Source organism: Pantherophis guttatus, chromosome 4 (assembly GCF_059756535.1).
Source record: "Pantherophis guttatus breed Tessera chromosome 4, ASM5975653v1, whole genome shotgun sequence".
NCBI classification, from domain to species: Eukaryota; Metazoa; Chordata; class Lepidosauria; order Squamata; family Colubridae; genus Pantherophis; species Pantherophis guttatus.
In genome coordinates, this window is record NC_142066.1 from 10577445 (window position 1) to 10598774 (window position 21330).

At 37.9% G+C, this 21330-nt stretch overlaps 1 protein-coding gene across 1 annotated transcript; it reads left to right on the plus strand.

Moving 5' to 3' along the window:
- The first annotated feature begins 11571 nt into the window (after positions 1 to 11571).
- LOC132711309 (vomeronasal type-2 receptor 26-like) lies at positions 11572 to 20952 on the plus strand. Its single transcript, XM_060689943.2, has 4 exons — positions 11572 to 11824; positions 13886 to 14113; positions 19517 to 19643; positions 20051 to 20952. Exons 1-4 carry the CDS (start codon positions 11630 to 11632, stop codon positions 20950 to 20952), a joined length of 1452 nt encoding a protein of 483 aa, XP_060545926.2. The 5' UTR covers positions 11572 to 11629.
- The last annotated feature ends 378 nt before the right edge of the window (positions 20953 to 21330 follow it).

Here is a 21330-nt window from a genome sequence, read left to right on the forward strand (position 1 = left end):
ATGGCCCACATGTTGAACATCTACAAGTTTCCACAGGTGTGACCATTTTTCATAGCTCATCTTGTTAAAAGAAAAACTCATTTTTTTAAATAAACCCTAGTGTTGGGAGGAAAATGCTCCCCATTAGGATTCTTCCCGCCAGGATGCACTTTGAAGAAATAATTGAATAATGAAGCAGAGCTGCAGGAAAGAAGCTTTTAATGACAAGGAACTAAGATGAGTGACATGCAGCAAGGCTTCTTGGCTAGCTAGAGTTTGGGTCAAAAATTGGTTTTTGGTTCCATTTAAGTTGTGTTTGGTGATGTTTAATCATGTGTTTATTAATGGGACAATTTTCCCTATTTGTTTGGAAGGAAGGAGGTTAATCTCTGTTCCTGAAAGGAAGCAGGGTTGAGAAATCTAATTCCTGTGTCTATTTCTTCTGGTAATTGGTCTAACAAGCAATAGCTACTGTGTTTGCTCTTTTGCTACATACTAATGCTAATTGAATTTTTTGTAGCTATGCTTATCTCAAGTGTTTATACTTGAGCTTGCCTGGGGTGTGAGCTCTGACAATGAGCTAGACAGGGCTTTTCTTTCCTTGTGTAAATGGTTATGATTTAATTATTTGAATTGTGTTTGGATTATTTGCTGCCTCACGGTTTCTTCTTCTATCTGGGGAGGGCGGTCTTCCTTCACTAGCTTCTTTCAATTTTAACCAGGCTATCATTTCCCAGAATCTACTATCATGAAGCTTATGATCTCCTTACATGTAACACTTGATGGCAACTTTTGGGTTGTTACAATAAAGTCATAATGTCACAGTAAAATCCATTATTCTATGGAGAATGGAAAAGCTCTGTGCTCTTCATGGGTCATAAAACCACTCTCAATTTAATTTTCTATGCATCATTTTCCCCAACAGCTCAATTATGGTTCCTTTGACCCAGTCCTGAGTGACAAAAGGCAGTTCCCTTCCTTCTTTAGCATGGTTCCCAATGAAAATTTGCAATACGAAGGGATTGTTCATTTACTAAAACATTTTGGATGGAACTGGATTGGCCTCTTGGTCTCAGAGGATGAGAGGGGGAAAGTATTTTTTCGACATCTCCAACCAAGGCTCTTCCAGAGTGATATTTGCATTGCTTGGATAGCATTGATCCCCATTTTAAGAGATGCACTCTTAAATAAAGATGTCTTTCAAGAACGCAGAGACAAAATATTAGACATTATCTTACAGAAGAATGTCACTGTATTCCTTGCTTCTGGGGCTGTCCAATCTATGGAGATTTTACAATGGGCGCTTTATTCTCGTGAAGTTTACCAAAAGAACCCAATAGATCACAGAGTATGGATCATGACTTACCAGTGGGATTTCACTGTGAGTTTATCATCAAAAGGGAGCCTCCTAGTTCAGACTTTCAACGGCTCCCTATACTTCTCACTCCATACAAGGACTGTGCCAGGATTTCAGGACTTTCTTGAGAGAATAAAACCTTTTCTGCATCCCTTTCGTCATCTTACTTGGTTCTGGGAATCTGTGTTTCGTTGTTCACTACCTCCATATGAGAAAGGAGTTAAACGCTGCACTGGGAGGGAAAAACTCAAGAAAGTCTCTAGCTCTGTGTTTGAAATGACCATGTCTGGAGAGAGCTACAATACCTACAATGGGGTTTATCTTGCAGCACATATCATGCAAGCAATGCATTCAAAAAGAGCAAAGCCAGCTCCTCTGAGAAATCAGGATGGATCAAATCTTAGGCATTTTCAGCCATGGGAGGTATGTCATTGCTTTTCTCAGATACATGTATGGAAGCCCTGAAGGGGATGGGAAGGAAATCAGCAATACCATGAATGCCATGAAACTTAATTTTATCTGTTAATATATTCCAGTAGAATCAATAAATATTAGGAAATTGTTGGAACTGATATTACTGTAATTTAAAATTGGCTGTGGTGCATGGATTGAAGAGATTTCTGAATCAAACCAGAAAGCAATTCTGATGAGATTCACTAAAGAAACTGTGTTGGAATTCTGAACAAAGCCAAACTTTGGGGAAGATTTGGATAACTGATCTGACTTCTCCACTCTCTCAAATCCAGCTTCACTACTTTCTGAGAAACACTCGTTTTAATAACAGTGTGGGAGAAGAAATCTTTTTTAATGAGAAAGGGGAGTTTGACCCGGGATATGACATCTTCAACTTTGTCTCCTTCCACAATCAATCCTTCCAGAGAGTCCATATCGGAAAGATGGTCTCCAAACCTCTTGATGGGAATATATTCACCATTAATGAAAATGCCATTGTGTGGAATCACAAATTTCAGAAGGTGGGGTGTTTGGCATACTCTAACTTGGTAGACTATTATTTGGAGGTGAAGATATTCTTCTCCAATGACCTGAAATTCCAGAAGCAAAGGACGGTGATGGTATTCTGGAATCTTGTGGTTCTGCTAGCTTTTTGGGATGGTCTTTATGAAGACCTCTACATACCGAGAAGAGCAACAAAAAATATTAGGGGACTGAAGGCTAAAATATATGAAGAATGGTTGCAGGAACTGGATATGTCTTAGTAAAAAGAAGAGTGAAGGGTGATATGGTAGCAGTGTTCCAAAATCTAAGGAGCCATGACAAAGAAGAGAGGGTCAATCTGTTCTCCAAAGTAACTGAAGGCAGAACAAGAAGCTATGGATGGAAACTAAGGAAGGAGAGAGGCAGCCTACACTAAGAAAAAATTTCGTGACAATGAGAGCAATTAATTTTTGTAACAACTTGCCTCCAGAAGTTGTGGGTGCTCCAACACTGGAGGTTTTAAGGAAATATGGCACAACCATTTCTTTAAAATGGGATAGGGTTTCCTGCTTGAGCACGGGGTTGGAGTAGAAGACCTCCAAGATCCCTTCCAACTCCGTTATGGAACTGAGTTGCATTTTGAAATTAATATGAAATAAGAATATTTATGCATGTGTCCTTTTGTTTGATTTAGTTTGCTCGACAGGCTACTAATTTCTTAAAAGACAATAGATATGCATTTTTTGTAATGAACAGAATTTTGCATTTTCCCAATTTAATATTTAATATTGGGTATTGCTGTTATGAATGGAGTAAAAAGAGGATACTTTTTGAAAGGAGAAAAGGTTTATTATAAATGTCTGTACTCCTATGGAGCCCCTTTTAGAGAAATCTCTACATACAAATGATATTTGATGGAATTTAGTCAGGACTCCCAGAAAGGAAGTGTTTTTTCCAGAAGACAAAGTCGCAGTTGAATATGGAGCGTTCGATTGATATCTATAGTGATGCTAAACAATTCTTTGATTTTGTTAAGATTTCTATCTACAGGTGAGGACTGCTCAGAAGAAAGTCCATATGTCTTTCTTGATTTTGGGTCCTGGCAGATAAAAAGGAACACCAAGGGTATTCCAATCCTACAAAATGAAAATGGATGACATTTCCTACAGAATGAAATTCTTCGTTTTGTTCTAGATTGCACGTTGCAAAACCTCTCTGATCTGATCTGATTTCTAGTAGGATTGAAATATTTTAGATGTCTCCCACCAGGGACCCCCTTGCTCTCAACTATCTCTTTTTGTTTTTTTTATAAATATGTTTGCAGAAAAGTCAGAACTCATCCTAGGAATAGAAGGATTTGATGTAAATATGGGCACTCTCCCAAAGCATCCTGGGACATGTTGACATCAGAAGATTATGCATCTCCCTGAAAGTACCCAGTTCTCCTAATAAAAAGGAGGACTTGCACAACATCTTGGTGAATCTCATTCCTAAACCTTTTCATTTTTCTTTCAGGTACCTCCCCATGCCAGATGTGTAGAGAGCTGCCGTCAGGGATACAGCAGAGTTGTTCAGGAGGGAAAACATATTTGTTGCTACAATTGTAGACAATGTTCTGAAGGAAGAATTTCAGTTGAAACAGGTAAGTAAAAAAAAGTGACAGCTAAGAGTTGAGAGCTTCCAAACTCATCTTTTCTTCATTCTTTCCATCTTTGATATGCTATTTAGAGGAATGGAATTGGGGTAACCTTTGGTAGATTTCTTTTTCAAAGATGGGTCTAATTTAAACACTTTTATAAATCCATTCTATTCTGATCTCTTTTCTTAGTTTTAGAGTTGCAATTCTGTTCAGAGTCCTCCACCACTAATAGTGCAGTTCAAAGGAATATATATGCATAAATAACAGACCAGAATCCGTACACTTTTTAAGAAAGCATTATTATATGTCAAGGGGATTGTGAATGGCATCCCCAGCAATGATCTCTCTCAATTAGCTCTATAGATTGTCCTATATAGTTGGAAGTGACTTGTTCTTCTTCATGTATTTCAGATGCTAACCAATGTGAGAGATGCCCAGCGGATCAGTATTCGAATGCAGAAAAGATCCAGTGCCTTCCCAAACGTTTCAGCTATTTATCCTATGGTGAACCCTTGGGAATCGTTTTGATTTCCTTGATCCTTTTCTTTTCATTAGTTGTCATTTTGGTGGGACTGGCTTTCATTCTGCACTGGGACACCCCCATTGTCAAAGCCAACAACAGGAACATCACATGCATCCTTCTTTCCTCTCTCCTGCTTTGTTTTCTGTGCTCTCTGCTCTTCATAGGTCGGCCTGGGAAGGTGACTTGCTTTCTCAGGCAAATTATGTTTGGCACCATTTTCTCTCTCTCGGTTTCTTGTGTCTTGGCCAAGACCATCACGGTTGTTTTGGTCTTCCTGGCCACTAAGCCAGGAAACCAGATGACGAAATGGCTAGGAAATAGACTGGCAGGATCCATCATTGTCTTCTGCTCATGTATTCAAACTGTTATTTGCATGATATGGTTGATCATGTCTACTCCCTTCCCTGAGTGGGACACGCATTCAGAGATTGAAGAGATCATTGTTCAATGTAATGAAGGCTCAGATGCCATGTTTTACATTGTCCTGGGCTACTTGGGGCTCCTGGCCACCATCAGTTTCACTGTGGCTTTCTTTGCCAGAAAACTGCCTGATACTTTTAATGAAGCCAAGCTGATCACCTTCAGCATGCTTGTGTTCTGTAGCATTTGGGTGTCCTTCATCCCAGCCTATCTGAGCACCAAGGGAAAATACATGGTGGCTGTGGAGATCTTCTCCATCTTGGGCTCTACTGCAGGTCTCCTGGGTTGCATCTTCCTGCCCAAATGCTACATCATTCTCTTGAACCCACATCTGAACACAAAACAGCATCTAACCAGGAGGACAGATTAACAATGAATAATTCTGTAATTCAGCCTTTACCTGGTTACCAAAAAAATTCATGGGAAAAGTCCAAATATTCAAGCTCGCAAACTTCATCATGCAATTCAATGCTATTTCTTTTCGTTATGTATGTAACATATATAATCAATTTCTAAGGCTTTATCTGAGCTGTAGAACAGTTAAATAGTGAAATCCTATACTGTAATTTTTTGGCATTATTCTGGTGATCGTGAGTAATCTTAGGGGTGATCTGAAATATTGAAGAAAGCCATGAATATGTAATTGAAGCTTTCCCTTTAAGGAAGTGTGCCTGTTCCATTACTGGCTTGCCTTATGAAACACTCTGCCCCTAATCTTTGGCAGACTTCTTCCGTCCTAGCCTTCCATGCAGCTTTGAAGACCTGGCTTTTCCACCAAGTGCTGGGTCAGATTAGCTGGCTGGGTATTTGTTGTTTTTAATATTTTGATTTATTTCCTTTTATAGTTTAAATATTATTTTATAGGTTGTTTTAACTTTTGATTGGGAACCACCATCCAGATTTGGTTAGAAGATGGTTAGCTGTATAAATGTTTGAAAATAAATAAATAAATAAACAAATAAATAGTACCATGATTGCATTGGAATTTTTTGATACTATGGAGAGAATAAGGGTATTTTGGGAAATGCATGGTTGTTGTTAACATGAGAGAACCTCTTTGGTTTCCAAGATGTCAAGTAGCTTTATTGAAAATTTTATTCATTGGCCCCATTTTCTACCCCTCATTTTATCAAGATGAGAAGTCACACCTGGCTCTTCTGTTGTGGAAATTGGGTGATTTTAGCTCTTCTGGAGGTGGGATACCTATAGAAATATATATATTGTCAGAATTTGTTGCAAAAATCAAATCCAGAAAGCACACACAGATAACTGATTCTTCAGGATTCATTAACTTTTATTTATATACATAATAACACATGAATAAATGTACAATACCAACAGCAGATTCTTCCAACGTGGTAGCAGTTACAAGCAAATCACAAGCAGAGTACAGCAGACAGACTAGTTTCAGTTTTAATTTTCAACATAGCACACAGAGCTAAGCCACGCCCAGACTCCAAACTGTTTCAGCTCCCATTGGCTGTTTTAGTTGCTATGCCAATTCATTGGCTGACCTTGTTATCATGTCTTCCCAGTCATGAATATTCTGCAATATATTAGGTTTTTATGTTGATATATATTTATTAGCTTGTTACCTTATATGTTTTATATGAAATGAAAGCTGTTCAGATTAGCGTAGGAATAGTATTGAAAATGCAATGAATTAACTCACAAAAATTAGAATTTTTCCAATGAGGAGAGGATTTACATTCAACGGCTCCACAGTTTCTTTCAAAGTAAATTTCTCTATTTCCCTACCTTTACATTCCCAAATACTGTTTTTCTCTGCCTTACTCAGGTCCTCCCAGAGCTTTGCATAAGGGCCACTTTCCTGAGACTGCTTTTACTATTGGACAAATCTTAGTAAACAATGCGAGAAATTCAAACGAAGCACCCATAGGCACAGACACTCCTACAAGGGAATCATAATCTGAATAGGCAAAAAATCTGAAAATTTTCTAGCAATTTAACTTGATGCATTTTCTCCTTTCCTGGTATCCAGATACACTCCAAACTGACTTTTCTGCTTTTTTTTTTTTTTTTTTCCTTCAAGCAGAGATTGGCTGGAGAGAAGTCTGTGTTTTGTCCTGGCTATTTTATTATCCCACCTGTTCCTTTTATATAAAACTCAAGGCTTCAAACATACTGAATACTCCATCCAACATATGTTTTACAGAAAAAATAAGTCTGTGAGATGAGTTGGTCAAGACTGAGAAATATTGAAATCTGAGAAATAAGTCAGATTTGGTCAACCTCACTCTATACTGAATTTGTTTGAGAATTACATGATTAGCAGTAGCCCATCACACAAATTGAATGAAGGAACAAATCTTGTAAATTCTGATATTAAGGGGAGAAGAAAAATACCTTTAATAGTACTTTTCTGGTATTGTATAAGCTCATCTTCAAGATATGTATGCTTTTAAAATGACATTTATGCAGAGAAAAGCTTTAGTAAATCTTTGGAACTAGAAATTCCATACATTTGAAAGAAAAAAATACCCATAATTTTGTCAGAATAACATTAGAATGAGAATTTTTTAAAAAATTTGATTTATATACCGCCCTTCTCCGGAGACTCAGGGCAGCTTACAATGTGCTAAGCAATAGCCTTCATCCTTTTTGTATATTTATACAAAGTCAGCTTATTGCCCCCACAAACTGGGTCCTCAATTTACCTACCTTAGAAAGGATGGAAGGCTGAGTCAATCTTGAACCTGGAGAGATTCAAACCTGCAGTAATTGCAGGCAGCTGGTCTTAATAACAGGGTGCTTTAGACCACTGTACTACCAAGGCATATTAATGACAGTTGCAGTGATCTAAGATCTAAGATCATGTGATCATTTCTTGCAACATTCTGACAACTGACAACAAGTCCATGAAGAAGCCAGTTTTACTTCACCACTGGGTCATTAACTTATCAACTGCAGTGCTTCACTTAACAACTGAGGCAAGAAAAGTCATAAAATGGGGCAAAACTCAATGAAAAAATGACTCAGAAATTTTGGGCTCAACTGCAGTCATAAGTTGAGGATTGATTTATTTTGCCTGTTTTCATTTTAGGGAAGACAGTGGACTATTATAGTTTTTCTCTGTATATTACCTGTATTTTTCAGACTATAAGATGCACGGGAGTATAAGACGCACCTAAATTTTGAAGAGGAAAACAAGAAGAAAAATTTTGGCCTCTGTGCATCTGGTTTTTGCCCTCCCCAGCCCCCAGGAGCAGTCTGCAGGCCTCCCAAACCCTCTGTGCATCCAGTTTTTGCCAAAAACGTGCGTGGGAATGTTTCAGGAGGCCAAAAACAGACCCATATTTGGTCTATAAATCACACCAACATTTCCACCCACTTTTTTTGTGATGGAGAAGTGTGTCTTATAGTCTGAAAAATACGGTAAATTAATCACATTTTCAAGATCACATCTTTCTTTCAACCCCTTGTAGTAAAGCTTTCTGTGATATAACAAGTTGGCATCCATGTGAGAGATAATGTAGATTGATGTAGGTAATGCAATTCTCCAAAGCAAAAGTTTCTGAAACTTTTCTGTGTATAAGGTCAAGGTAAGAACAAAGAAGATTGCGAAGCAAGAGAAAGAAAATGGCACTTGCTATGGGAAACTAATTGTAACTCTTACAGTATCCATGTACACATTTTAGACAAACACAATTTGCCTAAATCACCAGGGAATAAAGGTTATAATTTTCCCTCTGATTTTCCAATAACTGCATTTCAGTTCTGTTTCTTGACAGCATCACACCTGAACAAGGATGGCAAGGAGAAAAACATTCAGAAATTCCTGCTGCACTTTGAAAGATCCCTCAAAATTTATCTTGGGCCATTGAAATCACAGTCAAGGAAACCGCTCTCATTTATCTTTACTTTTAATTTGTGATGAATATATCATTTTTTCTTTATGTACGCTGAGAGCATATGCACCAAAGACAAATTCCTTGTGTGACCAATCACACTTGGACAATAAAAATTCTATTCTTTATATATCTTCCTCCTTTTCAGTGGATGTTTCCCATTAGGTCTAACCAAGGCAATTTATTTTTTGCAAACTTGACTGCTCTATTTTGTTGACCATGTATTTGGAAGGATGGAAGGATGGCTCAAGTCTTCTTTCATTTAACCTTGTTCTGCTCTTCTTGCTTCCTGCCAGTGTCAGTAAGAGTTTGAAATCCATCTGCCTCCAGCCCAATAATGTTCCAAGGAAATTTTCCAACTCTGGAGCTAAAACAATACTTGGAGGATTTTTTTCCTTTATAAATCCCGATGAACGTACACAGAGTTTCAAAAAAATGCCAGTAATTTCTGAATATGGAATGTAAGTGCCTCAAACTTCTTTGAATAAAATGCAATGTAACTTCAGACAAGGGTGATAGAATGTAGAGAAAAGGAAATTATTCTGGTTCAATAATGACACTGCTAGTTTGGCTGTCATATTTACAGATGTTAGACATGTTGAGCAGGGCTTCCATTGAGAGATGGCCCTTAGGAAAACATGCATGTGGGACTTTCATATGTTACAACGAACCCTCTTAGAGATCTAGAAATCTAAAGATGCATTTTAAGGTAAACTTGGATTTTTTTAAAAAAAAAAATTTGATTTATATGCCGCCCTTCTCCGAAGACTCAGGGCGGCTTACAATGTGCTCAGCATTAGCCTTCATCCTTTTGTATATTTATACAAAGTCAGCTTATTGCCCCCACAAACTGGGTCCTCATTTAACCTACCTTAGAAAGGATGGAAGGCTGAGTCAACCTTGAGCCTTGGCGAGATTCGAACCAGCAGTAAATTGCAGGCAGCTGTGTTAATAACAGGGTGCTTTAAACCACTGTAGTACCAAGGCTCTTGGTGCTTGAAACAAATGCTCCAAGATTATTCCTCTCTACATTTCAAAAATGGACATATCACTGAGTTCATGGGAAACAGGGTCATTTCCACTCATAATGTTTCCATTCAGCAAATACTGGGAGCTTTTAACAGCACTTTATCAAGGGAATTCAATTCCAAGTGGCTCCTTTCTGAGAAACTGCAATTCACATCATTCTTATGAAGGTGTTTATTAGCCGATGCCATTGGATGAAGAAAAGATGACAAGATTCAAAAGAACAGTGCGAATATTTATTTCCATCTTAAACATTGATGGAAATATATTGATGTCAGTGTTGCATGTAAACGTTTAGAGCAGTTCTAGGAAGATCTAGAAGATAGTTGATCATTTTATACAATCTTCAATGTACCTTTCCTATGAAAGAAGGAAGCTCCAGCAAATCAGCAAACTATGAACTAAAAGTTTGGTTTATGGACCTGATCATAAAATTTACTGCACAAGATTAACATATATCCACTCAATCATAAGGTTGATTTGCTCATGTTCTTAGACTTTCAAAGAAAATGGATTCTCGGCTGTCCTTGGACAATCATCTGAAGGCCGTAACCAGGGGGGCCTTCGCACAGGTGCGTCTTGTGTGCCAGTTACGCCCTTTTCTAGACCGGGATGCCCTTGCCACGGTCACTCACGCCCTTGTTACCTCTAGGTTGGACTACTGTAACACCCTCTACATGGGGCTGCCCTTGGGATGCGTCCAGAGGCTCCAGCTAGTCCAGAATGTAGCCGCGCGGGTAATTATGGGGGCATCTCGATACTCCCGTGTAACACCTCTCCTGCGTGAGCTGCACTGGCTGCCGGTGGCTTTCCGGATTCGTTTCATGGTGCTGGTGCTTACCTATAAAGCCATTCATGGCTTAGGCCCGGAGTACTTGCAGGACCATCTTCTGCCGCTCTTCCACCGTCCCGTGCGCTCTCACAGAGTGGGCCTCCTCAGGCTGCCGTCGGCCAAACAATGTCGGCTGACGGCCTCCAGGAGGAGAGCATTCTCTGTGGGGGCCCTGACCCTCTGGAATGGATTGCCCACCGAGCTCAGGACAGCCCCCAACCACCTTTCCTTCCATTGCGAACTGAAGACGTGGCTCTTCCGTCAACTCAACTGAACCGTTGGGTGTACACTGTAATAATTTTAAACCGTTTTAATTGGGGTGTTGATTTTAATTTTTACCTTGTTGTGATTTGTATGGGAAACTGTTATTTTGTAAGTCGCCTTGAGTCCCTTGGGAGAAAGGCAGCATATAAATCACAATAATAAATAAATAAATAAATAAATAAATAAATAAATAAATAAATAAATAAATAAATAAATAATAAACAAATGTATCTCAAAATACACCACAATAGCAATGGGGTTTTTTATTTACCCAGACATTAACTGGGAGACAAACTCAGAAACAAGGGGGAAATCGAACAGGTCCCCTACCAACTCAACTGACAACTTTGTCACTCAAAAAGTAGAGGAGTCAGCAAGAGGGGCAGCTACCCTAGATTTTATTCTATGATCTGTTCTAAAGAGGAACATCATTTTCTCAGTTAGGAAAACGTCTTCCAGTCAACCTCTCCAAAATTCTTGCCTAGAGTTCTAGAACAGGTCTTGCTAATCAGTGATTGTGGAGATGGTCAGAATAATGTGCAATGCCAAAAGTCTCTTTCATTGAAATTCAAAATTAATCTCTACGGAATAAATTTCTGAAATTATCTTTGAAGTTTAGAACTAGATTTAGACATTTTTTTGGGTGATATGATTTTCTCTACTTCTGCATTTTCATTTCAGCATGATACCAAAATATGCCCAGCATCCTCTTTCTATGTACTTTGCTGTTGACGAGGTCAACAAGAATGCCAAGCTGTTCCCCAACATCACAATAACAGTGGAGATGTATGAAAACAATTTCAATGCCTGGAGGGCCAGTAAGCATGTTTTATATATTCTGTTTCTCAATCAAGGGAGTCCTATCAACTTCAACTGTGTCAGAAGAAGGAATCTGAACTTCTTGCCTATCCTTGGTGACCTCACCTCCCTCAATTCCATCCAGATGGCCCACATGTTGAACATCTACAAGTTTCCACAGGTGTGACCATTTTCCATAGCTCATCTTGTTAAAAGAAAAACTCATTTTTTTTTAATAAACCTTAGTGTTGGGAGGAAAATGCTCCCCATTAGGATTCTTCCCGCCAGGATGCACTTTGAAGAAATAATTGAATAATGAAGCAGAGCTGCAGGAAAGAAGCTTTTAATGACAAGGAACTAAGATGAGTGACATGCAGCAAGGCTTCTTGGCTAGCTAGAGTTTGGGTCAAAAATTGGTTTTTGGTTCCATTTAAGTTGTGCTTGGTGATGTTTAAACCTGTGTTTATTGATGGGACAATTTTCCCTATTTGTTTGGAAGGAAGGAGGTTAATCTCTGTTCCTGAAAGGAAGCAGGGTTGAGAAATCTAATTCCTGTGTCTATTTCTTCTGGTAATTGGTCTAACAAGCAATAGCTACTGTGTTTGCTCTTTTGCTACATACTAACGCTAATTGAATTTTTTCTAGCTAGGCTTATCTCAAGTGTTTATACTTGAGCTTGCCTGGGGTGTGAGCTCTGACAATGAGCTAGACAGGGCTTTTCTTTCCTTGTGTAAATGGTTGTGATTTAATTATTTGAATTGTGTTTGGATTATTTGCTGCCTCACGGTTTCTTCTTCTATCTGGGGAGGGCAGTCTTCCTTCACTAGCTTCTTTCAATTTTAACCAGGCTATCATTTCCCAGTTCTGAGTTCCCAGAATCTACTATCATGAAGCTTATGATCTCCTTACATGTAACACTTGATGGCAACTTTTGGGACGTTACAATAAAGTCATAATGTCACAGTAAAATCCATTATTCTATGGAGAATGGAAAAGCTCTGTGCTCTTCATGGATCACAAAACCACCCTCAATTTAATTTTCTATGCATCATTTTTCCCAACAGCTCAATTATGGTTCCTTTGACCCAGTCCTGAGTGACAAAAGGCAGTTCCCTTCCTTCTTTAGCATGGTTCCCAATGAAAATTTGCAATACGAAGGGATTGTTCATTTACTAAAACATTTTGGATGGAACTGGATTGGCCTCTTGGTCTCAGAGGATGATAGGGGGAAAGTTTTTTTTCAACATCTCCAACCAAGGCTCTTCCAGAGTGATATTTGCATTGCTTGGATAGCACTGATCCCCATTTTAAGAGATGCACTCTTAAATAAAGATCTCTTTCAAGAACGCAGAGACAAAATATTAGACATTATCTTACAGAAGAATGTCACTGTATTCCTTGCTTCTGGGACTGTCCAATCTATGGAGATTTTACAATGGGCGCTTTATTCTCGTGAAGTTTACCAAAGGAACCCAATAGATCACAGAGTATGGATCATGACCTACCAGTGGGATTTCAGTGTAATTTTATCATTAAAAGGGAGCCTCCTAGTTCAGACTTTCAACGGCTCCCTATACTTCTCACTCCATACAAGGACTGTGCCAGGATTTCAGGAGTTTCTTGAGAGAATAAAACCTTTTCTGCATCCCTTTCATCATCTTAGTTGGTTCTGGGAGTCTGTGTTTCTTTGTTCACTGCCTCCATATGAGAAAGGAGTTAAACGCTGCACTGGGAGGGAAAAACTCCAGAAAGTCTCTGGCTCTGTGTTTGAAATGACCATGTCTGGAGAGAGCTACAATACCTACAATGGGGTTTATCTTGCAGCACATATCATGCAAGCAATGCATTCAAAAAGAGCAAAGCCAGCTCCTCTGAGAAATCAGGATGGATCAAATCTTAGGCATTTTCAGCCATGGGAGGTGTGTCATTGCTTTTCTCAGATACATGTATGGAAGCCCTGAAGGGGATGGGAAGGAAATCAGCAATACCATGAATGCCATGAATCTTAATTTTATCTGTTAATATATTCCAGTAGAATCAATAAATATTAGGAAATTGTTGGAACTGATATTACTGTAATTTAAAATTGGCTGTGGTGCATGGGTTGAAGAGATTTCTAAATCAAACCAGAAAGCAATTCTGATGAGATTCACTAAAGAAACTGTGTTGGGATTCTGAACAAAGCCAAACTTTGGGGAAGATTTGGATAACTGATCTGACTTCTCCACTCTCTCAAATACAGCTTCACTACTTTCTGAAAAACACCCGTTTTAATAACAGTGTGGGAGAAGAATTTTTTTTTGATGAGAAAGGGGAGTTTGACCTGGGATACGACATCTTCAACTTTGTCTCCTTCCACAATCAATCCTTCCAGAGAGTCCATATCGGAAAGATGGTCTCCAAACCTCTTGATGGGAAGAAGTTCACCATTAATGAAAGTGCCATTGTATGGAATCACAAGTTTCAGCAGGTGGGATATTTGGCATACTCAAACTTGGTAGACCATTATTTGGAGGTGAAGATATTCTTCTCCAATGACCTGAAATTCCAGAAGTGAAGGATGGTGATGGTATTCTGGAATCTTGTGGTTAAGCTAGCTTTTTGGGATGGTCTTTATGAAGACCTCTACATACCGAGAAGAGCAACAAAAATGATTAGGGAAAGAAGGCTAAAACATATGAAGAATGGTTCCAGGAACTGGATATGTCTTAGTAAAAAGAAGGATGAAGGGTGATATGGTAGCAGTGTTCCAAAATCTAAGAAGCCTTGACAAAGAAGAGAGGGTCAACCTGTTCTCCAAAGTAACTGAAGGCAGAACAAGAAGCTATGGATGTAAACTAAGGATGGAGAGAGGCAGCCTACACTAAGAAGAAATTTCCTGACAATTAGAACAATTAATCTTTGTAACAACTTGCCTCCAGAAGTTGTGAGTGCTCCAACACTGGAGGTTTTAAGCAAATATGGCACAGCCATTTCTCTAAAATGGGATAAGTTTTCCTGCTTGAGCACGGGGTTGGAGTAGAAGACCTCCAAGGTCCCTTCCAACTCCGTTATGGAACTGAGTTGCATTTTGAAATTAATATGAAATAAGAATATTTATGCATGTGTCCTTTTGTTTGATTTAGTTTGCTCGACAGGCTACTAATTTCTTAAAAGACAATAGATATGCATTTTTTGTAATGAACAGAAATTTGCATTTTCCCAATTTAATATTTAATATTGGGTATTGCTGTTACGAATGGAGTAAAAAGAGGATACTTTCTGAAAGGACAAAAAGGTTTATTATAGATGGCTGCACTCCTATGGAGCCCCTTTTAGAGAAATCTCTACATACAAATGATACTTTTTTTTTTTTATTGCAAAAGTTTTACAATTACATTTTCACCCCTTTTTTCACCCCCCCACCTCCCTCCCCAAACTTCCCGTCCTCCCTAACCCTCCCTAACCCTCCCCCCCCAGACTTCCCTATTATGTACTCATAACTAATAACACTGATATATATACCTGAACCCATCCCTCCCCCTATATAATTTTCCCTCTTTGTCTTTTTATATTAAAATATTTCTAATACATTGTTTTCAAATAAAAGCTATTTGATACTTTCTAATTTGGTATTTGTTCTGAACATATTCTATCCACCTTTTCCATTCCCATTCATAAGTCTCTTGTGAACTATCTTTTAAATATGCTGAAATCTTCGCCATCTCTGCAAAACTGGCCATCTTCGAAGTCCATTCCTCGATAGTAGGCAAAGCTTCATTCTTCCAATATTTACCTATCAACAATCTTGCTGCTGTTATCATATACAATATTAATTTTGTTTCATCCCGTGCAAAACCCTTAACTATGCCCAATAAAAACAATTGTGGAGAAAATTGAATTTTTTTCTTCAAAACATTCTGCATGACCCACCATATTTTTATCCAAAAAGCCTTAACTTTCCTACAGGTCCACCAAACATGATAATACGTAGCATCCAAACATTCACATCTCCAACATTTTGGCTGAACATTAGGGTACATACATGACAACTTTTTAGGATCTAAATGCCATCTATAAAACATTTTATAAAAATTTTCCCTCAGATTCTGCGACTGTGTAAATTTAACATTCTGAACCCAAATTTTTTCCCATGTTTCCAACATCACTGGTTCTTCAAAATTTTGTGCCCACTTAATCATGCAATCTTTAACTAATTCCGTTTCTGAATCCCTTTCTAGCAAAACATTATAAAGCCTTTTAATATGCATTAGACCTTTCTCTCTTATATGTCTAACCAATTCTTCCTCATGCAACATAATACCAGTTTTTTGGTCCTCTTTCCATCTCAATTGTAATTGATTATATTGTAACCAGGTTAAATTAATCCCTTCATCCAACAGTGTCTGCAATGTCTTCAACTGCCATCTGCCCGCATCTGTAAAAAGAACCTCTTTGTATAAAAACCCCCCGAGTGACATTATATTTGTATTCCACAAGGTATGACCAAGATCCAGCCATAGCGGTATTTTATAATCCCATTTGAGTCGGTGCTTCTTCCAAACTCTCATCAAAGAGTCTCTAAGTATATGACTTTTAAATACTTTATCAACTTTGTCATCATAAAATAGGTAAGCATGCCATCCAAATTCAAGATCAAAACTTTCTGCATTCAATATTCCAGCCTTTTTACCCCCAAACCAATCACTTGTTAAAGTTAAAGCTGCTGCATCATAATATAACTGTAGGTTTGGAAGTTTAAGGCCTCCTCTTTCTGGAACATCTTGCATAATTTTCAATTTCACTCTCGGCTTTTTCTCGTTCCAGACGAACTTATTAAGTCCAGTTTGCCAAACTTTCAGTTGTTTATCACTTTTAAGCACCGGAATCATTTGAAACAAAAACAGAAATCTTGGCAAAATGTTCATCTTAACTGCTACTATTCTTCCAAGTAAAGACAGTTGCAGCTTTTTCCAAGTCTCCATGTCTTTCTGAACCTCTCGCCACAACACCTCATAGTTATTTTGAAACAATTTCATGTTTGATTCTGCAACCTGAACTCCAAGATATTTTACCTTAGGTACAATTTCAAAACCTGCCCTCCTTTCAAGCTCATGTTTACGATCTTGTGTCATATTTTTGACTATCATTTTAGTCTTTTTTGAATTCAGTCTAAAACCTGAAACTCTACCATAATCTTGTATAATGTCATTCATCAGGATTGTTGATTCCATTGGTTGTGATAGGGTAACCACCAGATCATCTGCAAATGCCTTTATTCTATAATCCTCTTGCCTTATCATTATGCCTTTCAAAATTTTTGAGTCCCGTATTGTATTTAGCAAGACTTCCAATGTTAAAATAAATAAAAGTGGGGACAACGGACATCCCTGTCTTGTTCCTTTTTCAATTTTAAACTCTGTCGTCAAACTTCCATTAATAATAATCTGTGCTTTTTGCTCTTGATAAATTGCTGAGATTGCCTGTGTAAATTGGTCCCCAAAGCCCATCTTTTTTAAAGTCTTTAGTAGAAAATTCCAATCCACTCTATCAAAGGCCTTCTCCGCATCCAAAAAGACCAGCACTGCAGAAATCTGTTTATTCTTATCAAGATATTCCAATAAGTCTATTACTTGCCTTACATTGTCCTTCATGTATCTGCCCTCAATAAATCCCGCTTGGTCCTCATGAATCACCTTTTGGATTACTGGCATCAACCTGTTGGCTAATACCTTCGCATAAATTTTATAGTCTGTGTTCAAAAGAGATATTGGTCTGTAGTTCTCTGGTTTTTTAGGACCAACTTGTTCCTTTGGTATCAAAGATATATAAGCAGTTGTCCAGGATGGGGGTATTTTACCCCCTTGTTGAATATTGCAAAATAAATCTCTAAGTTGTCCCACCATTTCAGCTTGTAAAGTTTTGTAATACACTGCAGTCAAACCATCCGTGCCAGGAGCTTTAGCTGTTTTTAGCTGTTTAATTGCTGCTATTATCTCCTCCTCTGTTATAAGATAATTCATTCTTTCCTTTTGTTGATCAGTAATTTTTGTAACTCTCTTATCCTTTAAATATTTTTCTATAAGTCCATTCTGCACCTCTTCTTTAGCATATAGTTTAGTATAATAATCCACAAAAGCTTCTTTAATTAATTTTTGTTGAAAAATTTCTTTCCCTCCAATATCGATACTGTCAATAGTCCGCATACTTTGTTTTTTCCTCAATGTGTAGGCCAACCATCTGCCCGGTTTATTAGCATTGCAAAATGTATTATGCTTCGCGTATTGTAAGCTTGTTGCAACTTGTTCCGCCATAAGCATTTGGAATTGGTCTTTCAAAAGTTTTATAGCACTTCGTATTCTTTCATCTGTTGGGTTTTTAATAAGTAACTGTTCTTTATTCTTTATTTCCATTTCCAACTCAGATCTTTTCTTTTGTCGGAACAGTCTATGTTTAGAATTCATGTAGATAAGTACCCCTCTCATATAAGCTTTACTTGCATCCCAAACAATTTCAACTGGGGTACCTTTATTCAAATTTATTTCAAAAAATTCTTTCAAATGCTTTTTAAGTTCTATTATATTTTTTTCATATCTAAACAAGTTCTCATTTAATCTCCAAGAACGTCTCTCAACCTTATCCATCTCGATTTCTATCCATACAGGACTATGATCAGTCAAAGTTCTTGGAAAAATCTTTGTTCTTTTTGTCTTAACAAGTAGATCATTTGACAACAAAATAAAATCAATCCTAGAAAAGGATCTATGTCTATCAGAAAAAAAAGTGTAATCCAATTCATTTGGATTATGTATTCTCCAAACATCTTTTAGTTCCATATCTTCTTTCATATCAAAAAAGGTCTGTGGTAATCTAATTCTAGACTTTGCCAAGCTCTTTTTATCTAATTTAGAATCAATTACTCCATTCCAATCTCCCATAATTAAAATAGATCTGTAGTCCCATTGCAATATTTTAGTATGTAACATCTTGTAAAAATAATCCTGTTGTTGGTTGGGAGCATAAATTCCAATCAAAAGAATTTGACCATTTGCTGTAAACAATTCAATTGCTACAAATCTACCATCTTGATCTACTTCTATAACTTTTGCTGTTAATTTTTTATTTACATAAATAACCACACCATTCTTTTTCTGCGAAGTTGAAGATATATAATGTGCTCCTAGTTTTGAGTTTATCAAATATTTTTGATCTTGAGTTGTAATATGCGTTTCTTGTAAACATATTATATCATTATTAAAATACATACAAATGATACTTGATGGAATTTAGTCAGGACTCCCAGAAAGGAGGTGTTTTTTCCAGAAGACAAAGTCGCAGTTGAATATGGAAGCTTTGATTGATATCTATAGTGATGCTAAACAAGTCCTTTATTTTGTTAAGATTTCTATTTACAGGTGAGGACTGCTCAGAAGTAAGTCCATATGTCTTTATTGATTTTGGGTCCTGGCAGATAAAAAGGAACACCAAGGGTATTTTAATCCTACAAAATGAAAATGGATGACATTTCCTACAGAATGAAATCCTTTGTTTTGTTCTAGATTGCAGGTTTAAAACCTCTCTGATCTGATCTGATTTCTAGTAGGATTGAAACATTTTAGATATCCTCCACCAGAGACTCCCATGCACTCAACTATCTCCTTTTCTTGTTCTACAAGAACAAATGAGAATTGACGTGTTTGCAGAAAACTCAGCATGCATCCTAGGAATAGAATGATTTAATATAAATATGGACACTCTCCGAAAGCATCTTGGGACATGTTGACATCAGAAGATTATGCATGTCCCTGAAAGTACCCAGTTCTCCTAATAAAAAGGAGGACTTGCACAACATCTTGATGAATCTCATTCCTAAACCTTTCCATTTTTCTTTCAGGTACCTCCCCATGCCAGATGTGTAGAGAGCTGCCGTCAGGGTTACAGCAGAGTTGTTCAGGAGGGAAAACATATTTGTTGCTACAATTGTAGACAATGTTCTGAAGGAAGAATTTCAATTGAAACAGGTAAGTAAAAAAAAGTGACAGCTAAGAGTTGAGAGCTTCCAAACTCATCTTTTCTTCATTCGTTCCATCTCTGATATGCTATTTAGAGGAATGGAATTGGGGTAACCTTTGGTAGATTTCTTTTTCAAAGATGGGTCTAATTTAAACACTTTTCTAAATCCATTCTATTCTGATTTCTTTTCTTAGTTGAGAGTTGCAATTCTCTTCAGAGTCCTTCACCACTAATAGTGCAGTTCAAAGGAATATATATGAATAAATAACAGACCAGAATCCGTACACTTTTTAAGAAAGCATTATTATATGTCAAGGGGTTTGTGAATGGCATCCCCAGCAATGATCTCTCTCAATTAGCTCTATAGATTGTCCTATATAGTTGGAAGTGACTTGTTCTTCTTCATGTATTTCAGATGCAAACCAATGTGAGAGATGCCCAGCGGATCAGTATTCGAATGAAGAAAAGATCCAGTGCCTTCCCAAACGTTTCAGCTATTTATCCTATGGTGAACCCTTGGGAATCGTTTTGATTTCCTTGATCCTTTTCTTTTCATTAGTTGTCATTTTGGTGGCACTGGCCTTCATTCTGCACTGGGACACCCCCATTGTCAAAGCCAACAACAGGAACATCACATGCATCCTTCTTTCCTCTCTCCTGCTTTGTTTTCTGTGCTCTCTGCTCTTCATAGGTTGGCCTGGGAAGGTGACTTGCTTTCTCAGGCAAATTATGTTTGGCATCATTTTCTCTCTCTCGGTTTCTTGTGTCTTGGCCAAGACCATCACGGTTGTTTTGGCCTTCCTGGCCACTAAGCCAGGAAACCAGATGAGGAAATGGCTAGGAAACAGACTGGCAGGATCCATCATTGTCTTCTGCTCATGTATTCAAGCTATTATCTGCATGATATGGTTGATCATGTCTCCTCCCTTCCCTGAGTGGGACATGCATTCACAGGTTCAAGAGATCATTGTTCAATGTAATGAAGGCTCAGATGCCATGTTTTACATTGTCCTGGGCTACTTGGGGCTCCTGGCCACCATCAGTTTCACTGTGGCTTTCTTTGCCAGAAAACTGCCTGATACTTTTAATGAAGCCAAGCTGATCACCTTCAGCATGCTTGTGTTCTGTAGCATTTGGGTGTCCTTCATCCCAGCCTATCTGAGCACCAAGGGGAAATACATGGTGGCTGTGGAGATCTTCTCCATCTTGGGCTCTACTGCAGGTCTCCTGGGTTGCATCTTCCTGCCCAAATGCTACATCATTCTCCTGAACCCACATCTGAACACCAAACAGCATCTAACCAGGAGGACAGATTAACAATGAATAATTCTGTAATTCAGTCTTTACCTGGTTACCAAAAACATTCATGGGAAAAGTCCAAATATTCAAGCTCGCAAACTTCATCATGCAATTCAATGCTATTTCTTTTCTTTATATATGTAACATATATAATCAATTTCTAAGGCTTTATCCGAGCTGTAGAACAGTTAAATAGTGAAATCCTATACTGTAATTTTTTGGCATTTTTCTGGTGATCGTGAGTAATCTTAGGGGTGATCTGAAATATTGAAGAAAGCCAGGAATATGTAATTGAAGCTGTCCCTTTAAGGAAGTGTGCCTGTTCCATTACAGGCTTGCCCTATGAAACACTCTGCCCCTAATCTTTGGCAGACTTCTTCCATCCTAGCCTTCCAT

What these genes read in the sequence shown, in the direction of transcription:
- LOC132711309 (XM_060689943.2), top strand. Translation starts at nt 11,630, where the DNA reads ATGTATGAAAACAATTTCAATGCCTGGAGGGCCAGTAAGCATGTTTTA. An exon ending in ACATCTACAAGTTTCCACAG is followed by an intron (nt 11,825 to 13,885) that starts GTGTGACCATTT and finishes TCTCAAATACAG; the next exon opens with CTTCACTACTTTCTGAAAAA. An exon ending in AAGAATTTCAATTGAAACAG is followed by an intron (nt 19,644 to 20,050) that starts GTAAGTAAAAAA and finishes CATGTATTTCAG; the next exon opens with ATGCAAACCAATGTGAGAGA.